Here is a 12,944-nt window from a genome sequence, read left to right on the forward strand (position 1 = left end):
GTTTCTTGACATTAAATCAACCAAGCAACCGTGATTATCCGGGGATGGGTCCATTTTATAATCTAACATGATTGATCTGAATAACAAACGGCCAAGATCAACAAGACCCGCGTGACTACAAGCTGATAAAACCGCCATGAATGTGGATTGACTCGGGTTTAAGTTGGTAGATTTCATCTTCTTGTAAACTTCCATGGCTTTTTATGTTATAAGTGGAAAACGATACTTGCATTCTTGATATCACCACTTTTTTCCATAAGCATCTATGACTGCACTAGTGACATATTTATTTGTATCAAAACATAATTTGAAAACTTCACCATGCACAGATTTAGCTAGATTAAGAGATGTGATACATGTTCAGAAAGCTGCTTAAAATGACATTATCCGGATATTGTCCGTCTTCTTTTAGACGACTGAAAAAACGAATGGCTGCCATTGTGTGGCCCTGATCCACCAATGCAGATATCAAAGCACCCCAACACACTATGCCCATTTTATCATCAAAAAATGCATATGAGTCGGTAAGAACTCCAAATTTAGCATAACCATGAACCAATGATCTACAAACATAATCGTTTAAAGCAAAACCGGATTTGATTATTATCCCATGGATTTGTCTACCTGCTTGAACATTTTCAGTCTTGAAACATGCTTCCACGACACAAGAGAACGTGCACTCATCTGGTTCAATGGTTGAACTTGAACCCCAAAATTTGGTGAAAAGTTTGAGGGCTGCAAGATCAGAACTCAAGTTATACCCATGGATCATCTCATTCTAGTTTATTTAATCGAGCGTGCGGTTTCTTTTGTTGGATTATAACTTTGGCATCAAATAACAATATTTGATATTTAATCCTAAGATTATTTATAAGTAGTAATTTATGTAATATAACCTAAGTTATGGCAGTTATGTATGGTTGCCTTGTTCCCCAAGGCAGCATAGGGTATAAATACCATGTAAAACTCAATCATTTGTAAGTAATGTAATTTTCTGTTTTAACAAATCTCTCCGGTAAAAACCTGCAAGTTATAATTCTGTCAATGCATTACATTTAGAAAACATGCTAATAAGACAGTTGGAGAGATTGGGGTCGTCGTGTAAACCAAGACGAAGTGCAAGATCCTACAACTGTTGACCTAGGTCAACCTTTCGAATGTCCCCACACATTTTAAACAAGATTGAGAATGTTATACGATTCGGTTTCAAGCCTGTAACCATAAAATCAGAGAATAAGGTTACAGCTTGCTCTACATCTGCAGCCTGAGAAGAAACTGATAATATGGTGTTCCATGATGCAATATCTTTGTGCTCCATCGTATGGAAAAGCTTCCAAGCATGTTCATTGGCACCAACATTGAAGTACATATTAATAAGTGAATTCGTTAATGTAACTGTTTACGAACAATCAATCCATGAATCTGTCTTCCAAAATCAAAATCACTTGTAACTGAGCAAAAATAACGGCATGAATGAGAGTGAATTCATCCATCAAAACTCCTTTCGGGTGCATGAAACATATGGTGTTGACAGCTTCAAGGCACATAGCCTCCAACCATAGCATTCCAGCAACCAAGATTGGGTTCATTCAAACTCTCAAACAACCGTTTCGCAGCTTTAATGTCTCCATATTTGGAGTACATATGCATAATTGAGCTACTCAGATTCCACCTGGTATGCGGCTACTCTGGAGGTTTGATGTAGTTTGAAAAGAGTTGCATCATGGTTTTTGTATGTGGATGGGCCAAAACGTAATTCAAGTGCACGCTTGAACGACTGCCAAGGTGTTGATACCAAGACAACGCATCACCCGTAGAATAGAACACTACGAGGGAAAGGCGTTGATTGATAGGTGTTTGGTAGTATAAGAAATAGTTCTCAATCTGAAAAAACCAACTAAGTGGGTTAGAGCCATCAGAAAAAGGAAGAGTGATTTTGGGTGGTCATGGGTTGGTATTCAGTGGAGTTGGTGGCATCACAGGTTTCATGTAGTCTGGGGTTTTTCCAAATGGAGATGACCCATCAGTGGTAAGATGAGCCAAAAGTTGGGTGATGTGGTTCACAAGGTGGGTGGTAGTTCGGTTTGAGAATTGAGTTTGGAATTAAAAGTTTCGGTTGCTTTGATTAGGGCGGATAGTTGGGTGGAATGGTTGGCCAATGCGGTGTTGGCGGCGGCAATCAGTTGAGCTAGTTGGTTGGTGACAGATGGAGGGTTATCGTCAGAAGCTGAAGGATCTTTACGAGGCAGCATGATGGAGGAAGGTTCTCAATTCAAAGTTGTTTTAAATACAAACAAAAGGAAACTACTATTGGAGACATGGAAACAGAAATAAATAAGGAAAACATAGCGATTAAAGGAAACATGGGATGAAACACGTCTTCACGTGTGCATGAAATCAGCAATGGGCGGTGACTTTTTCAATCCTTCAAATGGTTGGCCAACATGTTCCATCGGTTGGGTTGTATCAATTAGTCACAGAAGATCGAGGAAGAGGTTTCAACCATGATAGTTTAAAAGCAGGGTTCAAAGTCTCAAGTAAAAGGATATAAAGACACTCAATAATGTTAACGTTATATTTAGATTACACAAAAACACACTGATGCAGTGATGCTCCATTACAACCAACTCCAACTGCAAGTGATCTGGTCTGTTTTGGTTTTATATTTACATTATTTGTCTAAAACCAATTACTCTTACAGACAATAACATTTCTTGGTCGTACAAAAACCAAGTACGAGAGTTTAAACAATCCATCACTCCAAAACAATCCATATAGTTGATAAGGCATTATTTTCTGAAAATCTCAATAAGTACTCACATCTTAATCTTCATGCACTCAAGATTAACCCAGATTCAAAATGGCTTGAAGCTTCATGTTCCTCTTTTTCATTCAAGTCTACAGCTCGCAGTGGTCTCGTTCCGAGTTGCTTCCTGCTTACCAACAACCTTTCAGTGTCAATTATATATCACAAATTTTCTAGATATTGTTAACATTACAACCGGCTGGGTTGGGTGTGCAGTTTGTCGGTTTGTGTTTTGGCTGTTCGACGGTTTGGTTTGGCGGTTTGAACCAAGTTTTTGAAAGCACATACACATAATTGTGTATCCGAAACATAGTTGTTAATGGTGAATAGCGACAAATAGAAATAAGGTACCTATATGCTACGTAGCGAATAGCGATAAATAGTGGGCGCTATTTTATGAATAGCGATATACTAGAAAAAGAAATTTTTATTTTTATTTGTATATTATATCAAAATGCCCTGGTATATACCCTATCTTACATGTATATTTAACAAAAACCTAAAATCCAGCTAGTTCATAGCTATATTTAGTCGCTATTTATTTATATTTATAAAAAAACTGAAATCCCGCTATATATGGCTACATACCCCGTAGCGACCTTTGACCTATACGCTATTCGCTATGGCGACCATAGTGACCGCTATTGACAACTATGATCCGAAAATGGGAAAAAAGATCAAACAGTTTTAAGCCATCGGCCTGACCACTAACCGCCAAACCGCGTAAAATAGACTGTGAACCAAACCTTATTAATCTCAAACTGGCCGAATCAGCCAACTTGCTTTTATTTAAACGGTTCACTCGGTGACAAAAGAGTTTGTAAACACCCCTATTACACAGCAAATATATATCATTGGTTTTTAAAATTTAAATACAAACAAAGTTGCACAAAGTATATCGTACCTCTCAGCAATAAGTCTATCCTCAGATAAAGCCTTCTCTAATCTTTCCTCAAATGGTGTAGCGTGCCAACTAACTTTCTGGTCCTGCAAAACCAAAGGCAAATGAAAAAACCAATTCACAGTTTCACACATTGTTTATGTTATCATGTAACAAAAAAGTGTACAGCAGCCTGTATAATAAATCAACAAGATTTACCTCTTTGTATTTGTTAGTTGAATTAGGGATTCCATTCCCGTCCCACCACTTAGGTGGAGCTGGAGGATCAACAACTTCATCAGCATTCCAGTGAGCTGCAACCATTCCAAGTATAGGCCTATCCACCGGAGTTTTGGCGGTAAACGAACGGTTGTTGACGGCTTGATGGGTCTTCTGCTTAGGTGGCAACCATGATGACAAACTTGTATCCACATTCAACTCTTCGCCAGCTGTATTTCCTCCTTTTTCAAGATGTTCTTCAGATTGAGAATAGTAATCAGAACTAAAACTTTCTTCCACTAGTTTTTTCAATTGTGCGGCATTTTCAACAGGAGTGAGCACTGGGGACACGTTATGAGATCTGATCCGTGGATTCTTTTCAAATTCTTTGTTGTGTAAATATGAAGGGAAAACAGTGCCAGGTGTCTGCATGTCATTGGTTAAATTTAGAGGGGTCGGGTAAGGTGAAGGTTTTGAAACACTGTAATCACTTGGATATCCGGCTGATTTTGGTTCTTGGCTAGTAACTTCAGATGAAGAATTCTTTAACGAAAATGGAGATGCGTCAGTTTCACAATCGAATCGGACAGATTTGTTTCTGTGCTGTGCCAGATCAGCATGGATGTAAGCTTTTTCTAAATCTTGTTTAACTCCACCTCCTTCAGCTGAGCTTGAGTTGAGCCTCTCTGAAGTGTGCCCTGTCACACAACTATAAAACACAAGCATCACAGAAACAGTCATATGTGAAAGATTGTATAATTGCTTGCCTTTTCATTGAATCAATATCCCTATAAATACAAATGGCTCTCCACTATTTTGGGAGGAGATAACCACCAAATAAATACAAAGATTTATCTCTAATAATATAAGATATAGATCTATACAAAATATAAACTTGATCTAATCTATTACACCCCCGCAGTCGAAGCAAGAGGAGGCCGAATGCTTAGACTGGACCGAAAATCATCAAAAAGAACCCTTGGAAGACCTTTCGTAAAAATATCAGCTATCTGATAGCGAGACGGAATATGTAGAATTCGTACGGAACCTCGTTGAACCAAATCACGTACAAAATGTATATCTAATTCAATATGTTTGGTACGTTGATGCTGCACTGGGTTCCCGGATAGATAAACAGCACTAATATTGTCACAATATACCACGCTGGCCTTCACAAGAGGTCTGTGTAACTCCAATAATAAATTTCGAATCCAACAAAGCTCAGCAACCACATTAGCAACACCCCGATATTCGGCTTCAGCACTAGACCGAGAAACAACCGCCTGACGTTTAGATGACCAAGATAATAGATTAGTACCCAAATAAACACAATATCCAGAAGTGGAACGCCTGGTGTCAGGACAACCGGCCCAATCAGCATCAGTGTACGCGCGTAAAGAGAGATCAGTATAAGGGCCCAAAGTGAGGCCAAACGATGTGGTGCCCTGAATATAGCGGATGATGCGTTTAAGAGCATTCCAATGATCTACACAAGGAGAATGCATATGCATACAAACCTGCTGAACGGCATAGCTAATATCAGGTCTGGTGAAAGTAAGATACTGTAGTGCACCAGCCAGACTGCGATATAATGTAGGATCGTCAAACAATGGGCTCGAAGTAGCACTAAGTTTGGACTTTGTGTCCACAGGAGTAGCAACAGACTTACAAGACGACATACCAGCTCGATCAATAATATCCAAAGCATAAGACTGTTGAGATAAAAACATAGTATGTTTGTGCCGTGTCACATTAATCCCTAAAAAATGACTCAAAGGCCCAAGGTCTTTCATATCAAATTCCGCAGCTAACTGATGTATTAGACGAACTCGTAATGCATCATGAGAAGTCGTAAGGATAATATCGTCAACATAGATAAGTAAATAAGCCATGTCCGAACCATGATGATAAACAAACAACGAGTTGTCACACTTACTTTGCTGAAAACCAATGGACAATACAAAATCTGTGAACCGTTGGTACCATGCCCGTGGTGCTTGTTTTAGCCCATATAATGATTTCTTTAATAAACACACATGATCAGGGTACTGGCGGTGACGAAATCCCATGGGTTGATACATATAGACAGTTTCAGTAAGGTTCCCATGTAGAAAAGCATTAGTAACGTCCAATTGATGTATGGGCCATGATTGAGATAAAGCAAGAGTCAGGACAGTCCGAATAGTTGTCGGTTTAACAACCGGACTAAAAGTCTCTCCACAATCAATACCCACCTGCTGCGTACTGCCATCACAAACTAACCGAGCTTTATACCGCTCCAACGTGCCATCTGAGCGATATTTATGACGGAACAACCACATACTACGAATGACATGCATGTCTGCTGTGCGAGGGACTAACTCCCATGTCTTATTTTTAATAAGAGCATTGAACTCAGTAGTCATGGCGTTGTACCAATCCGGTTTGGACAAGGCTTCGGTAGGTGTCTTAGGCAAGGGAGTGACAAGAGAGACGTTAAGATTTAATGGTTGCTTAGGTTTAGAGATACCATCCATGGCACGGGTGCGCATGGTACGGCCAGGTGGGGGTGGGTTTGGGACAACAGGAGGAGGAGGGGGTGGTGGTGTTTGTATCGGTTGGGTTTGTGGTTTGGGTCGGCGAGAGTATGTCTGGGTGACAGGAGGTTTAGGAATCGGGTTGGTGGGGTGAGTAGTAGAGGGTTGGGCTTGTGTAGTAGGAGAATGGATGGATGGGCCGATGGGAGGCGATGGCCCAGAGGGAATAGGTGAGGCCGAAGAGGGTGAGCTAGGAGATGGAGGGGGATTGGTTGAGGTGGTAGTATTAAAATGAGGCCAAAAGAGAGGATGAAGAGGAGAAGAAAGGAAGTCATAGGACTGAAGAGACTTTTGAGGAGAATTAGAAAAGGGAAAAATAGTTTCATCAAAAATAACATGACGGTTGATGAGAATTTTGTTAGTAGCGAGGTCAAGGCATTTATATCCTCGATGATTAGAGGGATAACCAAGAAAAACACAAGGCATGGACCGATGTTCGAGTTTGTTAATGGTGGTGTGAGGAATTAAAGGGTAACACAAACAACCAAATACACGAAGGTGTGTATAAGATGGACGAGTGAGGTAGAGAAGTTGAGTAGGAGAGTTGTAGTTAAGAAGTTTACTAGGAAGAATGTTTAGAAGATAAGTGGCCACCTCTAGAGCATGATGCCAATAGGTGTTAGGCATAGAAGATTGAGCTAGAAGTGTACGGATAATGTTATTAATTGTTCGAATTTTTCGCTCGGCTTTACCGTTTTGAGACGATGTATGAGGGCAAGAGAATCGAAAATGCATACCATTTTGATCACAAAATCGTTTAAATTGAGCATTGACATATTCCTTGCCATTATCACATTGAAATTGTTTAATTTGACGCTCAAATTGTGTTTTAATGAAGGTAGAGAAGGTGAGGAAGATTGAGAAAACTTGTGATTTATTACTAATTGGGAAGGTCCATAAGAAGTTAGTAAAATCATCAAGAAATAAAATGTAATAACGGTGACCACTACTACTAAGAATTGGTGAAGTCCATAAGTCACTATGTATAATATCAAAAGGTAAAGAAGTAGAATTAAAAGAATCCATAAATGGAAGTCGAACATGTTTACCAAAAACACACGATTGACAAAGTTTAGGTTTCAATTTATTACAATCAATAAAATTGGAACTTTTAAGAGAATGCAATAAATTTGAGCCAGGATGTCCAAGGCGTTGATGCCAAAGATCTTGGGTCACAGCGACAAAGGTAGATGGTGAAGTGAACTTTGAAACTTGTGTAGGATCCAATGTGTAGAGGTCACCGGAACTATTGCATCGTAGGATAGGGGTCCGGGTCTTGAGATCCTTCACAATAAAACCAAAAGGGTCAAATTCAACAGAAACATGATTATCTTTAGTGAACCGACGGACGGAAAGCAAGTTTTTGATTAAAGAAGGGGCGTAAAGGACGTTGGTTAATTTAAAAGGTGGAAAAGGTGATTGTAAGGTTTGGTTACCCTGTCCAAGGACGGGTATGGTTTTGCCATTTCCGACTACAATATTACGAGCTATGCAATTATTATAAAATAAAGACGGGAAATTAGTAAATACAGAGGTCATATGATCTGACGCACCTGTGTCCATGGTCCAGTTTTGTTCGGGAGGATTAAGTGCCATATGATATAGAGCCTGAGACAGATCTGTTGGAGTATAGCCATCTGCAGTTGACTGGGCCTGATTAGCCGCAAAGTTGTGGGCTGGTCGTGGGCCTAAAACACCTGGCCCAGCATTGTTTGTTTTGGGGACAGTTGGATAAGGGCAAGGGGGTATCCAAGGGGCCCATGGCTGTTGTAAATGGCCAGCCCAATTATGTTGAGAATGACCGGCCGTAGGGGAAAAGGAGAAATTCCATGGCACCTGTTGTGAAGAAATCGAAGATCCAGAAGAGTTCCAGCTCCCGCGTCCACGAGAAGCATACCCTCTGCCCCTACCGCGGCCCCTACCACGGCCGCGACCACGAGTGCGTTCCGATGAATCAGTCCGATTGTCTGGCTGGCGAGTATCTGAAGATCGAGAGGAGTTACGATCGGCTGTGGCGGTTAGGGCTGTACCAGCAAGCTGAGCGGCTTGTTTTGCTTGATTGATTTTCCTGGTTTCTGCCATACACAGTTGAGAGCGGGTCTCATAGAAGCTGGGTAAGGGTTTCGTATTTTGGAGGATGAGAGCAACGCTTTCGTATTGTTCGGTGAGACCTGCGAGAATTTGTAACACCAGTTGTTCGTCGGTGATGGAGGAGCCGATGTTGGTTAGCTGGTCAAACATAATCTTCATGGCTTGGCAGTAGGCGGACATCGACTGAAACTGATCAAGGCGAGTGCTTGAAAATCGGTTGTTGAGGTCGATTGTTCTGGTTGCTTTGTTGTCTTGGAATAAATTGGCTAACGCGGTCCAGGCGTCATAGGCGGTGGTGTTGGGCTTTAGAATGGTGTGAAGAAGATCGGAAGAGATTGTTCCGTAAATCCATTGAAGAACAATTGAATCCAATCGTTCCCAACTCTCGGTAGGAGCTTGTTCCTTATCTTTATCTTTCTCAGCTGAAGAAGAAGTGGTACGAGGCTGTAAGTGATCATACACCTGAAAGGATTTGCACTGGATTTTAAAAAGTTCTGACCATGTTGTGTAATGCCCGGATTCGATGTCAAGGGTGATTGGAATAAGGGTACGAATGTTATTAACAGTGACTGCAGGGTGCAGGTTGGAGGCCATAGGGATCGTAGATGAAAAGAAGAAGAGTAGGAGAAGGTAGGCAGCGGAGGTATGAGGGCAGAAAGAAGGACCGTATTTTACCCTCTTGATACCATGAAAGATTGTATAATTGCTTGCCTTTTCATTGAATCAATATCCCTATAAATACAAATGGCTCTCCACTATTTTGGGAGGAGATAACCACCAAATAAATACAAAGATTTATCTCTAATAATATAAGATATAGATCTATACAAAATATAAACTTGATCTAATCTATTAATATGTTTGTTACAAGTAGAGACGGTAATTTTGACCCATTTACCTATTGATTTGGAAATCAGTAACTAGATAGGAAAAATGTCAAACAGGTCAAATGAGTCAAACAGGTCATAAGTCATCTAAAGTGTATTAAATGCATAAAGCACTAAAATGGCTTTATTATTGTAACAGTATGGTTTGTGATTAACACATTACTTCTGTATAAAGTTTGAAGAATGAATAAAAAAGATCCAATACTAACAGCCTTTTCAGGTATTAAAAGAAGTTACATTGATATTGTAACAGTGATTGTGATTGACCAATTGATGGAACTACAAAAAATCAGAAACTAACAGACTTTTCAGTTATTAGTCCAAATAGAAATTACCTGTCTGGTGAATGTGATGAACTATCTGATCTGTTCTCCCATTTGTCAAAGAGTTTGACCGGAGAATATTGCACACCAGGTTGTTTTTCTGGTTTGACCTTTTCAATACTCGCATTTTGAAGCCATGAATGAAATGTTGTAGATTCTGTATCTCCATTTTGAGGCTTTGAATTTGTCAGTTTCTTATTGTTCCGAATCTCAGCTGGAGTCTGTGGTAAAGTGCCACAATTTTTAAGAAATTTAGCCTGTGCAGATACAATTCCGAGTTAGGTGCAAGTTGAAGTAGAGCCCCTGCCCTTTCAATTATATAATGTCTATTAAGCTAAAAATGTATAATATTTTTAGAAGTTAATTTCTAAAGCCTAAGATTCCAACTTGACATGGAGTTATATTTTTTGGCATATGTAGAGTAAAATGCAATAAGCAACTAAATATGTTCATCCTCGACTAACAAATTTAAACTCTTTTTACTGTTCAAACCTATACACTGCAATGAACTTGAATCTTGGGTTTTAGAAAATCACGGATTACTTAGCAGGTAACTTAATAGAAGTATTGACAGTTGACTATTAACCAAATACCTAATAAAAGCCCCCTAACAAGACAACTTAAAAAACATGTGAACCACAGTCATCATACAGTTGACTATTGACCAAATACCTAATAAAATCCCCCTAACAAGACAACTTAAAAAACATGTGAACCACAGTCATCATTGTTGATATCTTGTAGCATTTGCTACTGACAAGCACAGGAAATTTAAAACAAATATATTAAAAATGAGAACATTGTATAATTACATTCTACAGGAGCCCCCATTGTAGAGTTTCAAAAAAAAGGCTGATGTTTGTTGTAACCTGTCAGTGTTTCCTTTTGCACCTTTGTTAATATTTGCACCACTTCCATTACATGATATTTCTTTCTAGTCTTATTACTCAAAAAATGTTAAAAAGAAAGTGATGATCTCTCATGTTTTGTTGCATGTCTACAACGTTAATGCTCTGTATGCCTTAAAGCATTCTCACTTTGCTTCATAACTAGAGAAAGTATGACATGGGTAGTCTAAATAGCTATTTTTAATGCAACACACATATGAATATTCTTAAATATATATTAGCTAAACCAAAGTAGTATGTTTTATCATATACAAAACACTGCAACTAATAAAGTGTACAGTCCTCAAAATATAAGCCATACCATATTACAGTTAGGCTCATTCGACTAAAATGGATATATACATTTATAATCTCAAACTATAGGTGGTATATGCTAAAAAGTCCGGCAACTTTCACATTTGGAACCTGTTTTTTGTTCTTACAAGTTAGAAGTGACAATAGATAGTTGTTAGCATAAATCCTATCCTGGGTTTTAAAAAGCGTGTCTGAGGCGCGCCTAGGGGCAAGGCGCACTAAGGCGCAGGTCTCAGCACCTCAAGGTACCTGAGGCGCGCTTTTTCCACTAAGCGCAAGAAAAGCGCATTTTTTGGGTTTTTTGAGGTCTGAGGCGCGCGCCTTATGTATTTTGGGTGTTTTTATGTTGTTTTTATGCATGAAAATAGTTTTTTGGCTTGTACATGTAGGTAAAATCATAAATAAACCTTAGTTATAACTATATTTTGGATAAGGGATGCTAAAAACCTATGGGATGTATATAAAAATTTATATAATCTTCTTGCGCCTCGGGTACGAAAAGCCCACCGCTTTTGCGCTTTGCGCCTCAATTTTAGACCTCGTGGCTTTTGTGCGCCTCTCGCTTTTTAAAACCAAGATCCTATCTAACATATATGAGATTGAAAAAAAAAAATCTGGCCATCCCTTCAACCAAGAGTTTCCAGAAAACTTGCAATCAAAATAGAAAATATCACACGCCACAAAAGTAGATCGCGTATGCAAATTCTAAAAGTAAATGAAAATTAAGTTCTATCATAAGAAAACGACAGATGATAGCATGATACTAAAGCTCATCCTACTGAAAACATAGAAGTTAAAACATGTACATCAAGCTTCTCAAAAGTTAACAATTATTGTGACCCAAGGCCTTCTAAATATAGCTTCTACTTGAAAACACATGTACCAACCCTACTTTCAACTCTGAACTCATTCTACAAGACAACGAAAGAAAGCAATTTCAATTACCTCAGCCTTCAGCTCATGCAAATTAATATCAGAATCGCCGGATCCTGTACCGCCGTTCCTCCCATATTTCGGTGAGGATCGATCTCTATCTTCAGCTAAATCAACAATAACTCAATAAATAAATCCTCAATCTAAACAAATTTCTCCACACATATCGTGCAACATACTAACATAGCATCAAATAAATTAACAGTAACAGAATTCACTCTAGCATATGAAATTAGGTCAACATAATACAAAATTACGAGAGTATCAGCTAGCAAACACCTACCGTCCAAAAACAGCAACGTCGATAAAGGATTTCTAGCTGAATTTACAACAGGATCCTGAACAAACATACATCAGTCATAATTCATAATTTATAAACAACAAAACCTATAATTCTTCCATGTTAGAAACTTAGAATCTAGATCTTACCTTTGCGTTTGAAGTAACCGGTTGAGAGAGGAGATGAATCGGAGGGCGACGGTCGTCTCTGACGCGAAAACAGCCGAAGAAGCAGCCCATCGTCCGGTGAAGAAGATCGACGAATTTGAAGTTAAACAGGGAGCATAGCAGCAACGATGAAACCCTAGCTATTATGTTTGAGTTGAGAGCATAAGGAGTGAGGTAAACGTTTTTCGAAATTTAAAAGAGAGAAGAGACAAAAACACGAGGGAATGGGGAATTTGAATTTCACACTTCGTCCCCCACCGTGTTTGACTTTTGAAAGACATAAGGATTTTTAGGATTTTTTTAATCCAACGAAAAATTATATAATATGTTTTGAATTTTATCCTGACTAGTTTTTTATCCCGCGCGCGTTGCGGCGCGCTAAACCGAATCGTTCTTGGTTTAATTAGATGTATGTTTGTGCTTCGATCACTTATACATTACTACTCAAAACACGATCTCTAAAAAAAGTTTATATCGAGACATAAATAATAAAATGCACATCATATAGTAACTTTATTAAAGTTAAGAGGCAACAACTTATTACGTTGAAACGTTAAGTAATCCGAATTCATACAATTGA

At 38.9% G+C, this 12,944-nt stretch overlaps 1 protein-coding gene across 1 annotated transcript; it reads right to left on the reverse strand.

Moving 5' to 3' along the window:
- Positions 1-2,561: 2,561 nt before the first annotated feature.
- On the reverse strand, positions 2,562-12,572 carry LOC110921107 (protein JASON). The gene is made up of 7 exons (XM_022165376.2): positions 12,347-12,572; positions 12,201-12,255; positions 11,930-12,024; positions 9,795-10,039; positions 3,906-4,614; positions 3,711-3,793; positions 2,562-2,933 (listed from the first exon to the last, which is right to left on the reverse strand). The coding sequence occupies exons 1-7, from the start codon at positions 12,434-12,436 to the stop codon at positions 2,831-2,833; spliced, it is 1,380 nt and encodes a 459-aa protein (XP_022021068.1). The 5' UTR covers positions 12,437-12,572; the 3' UTR covers positions 2,562-2,830.
- Positions 12,573-12,944: the final 372 nt, after the last annotated feature.

Source organism: Helianthus annuus, chromosome 17 (assembly GCF_002127325.2).
Source record: "Helianthus annuus cultivar XRQ/B chromosome 17, HanXRQr2.0-SUNRISE, whole genome shotgun sequence".
Lineage (NCBI taxonomy): Eukaryota > Viridiplantae > Streptophyta > Magnoliopsida > Asterales > Asteraceae > Helianthus > Helianthus annuus.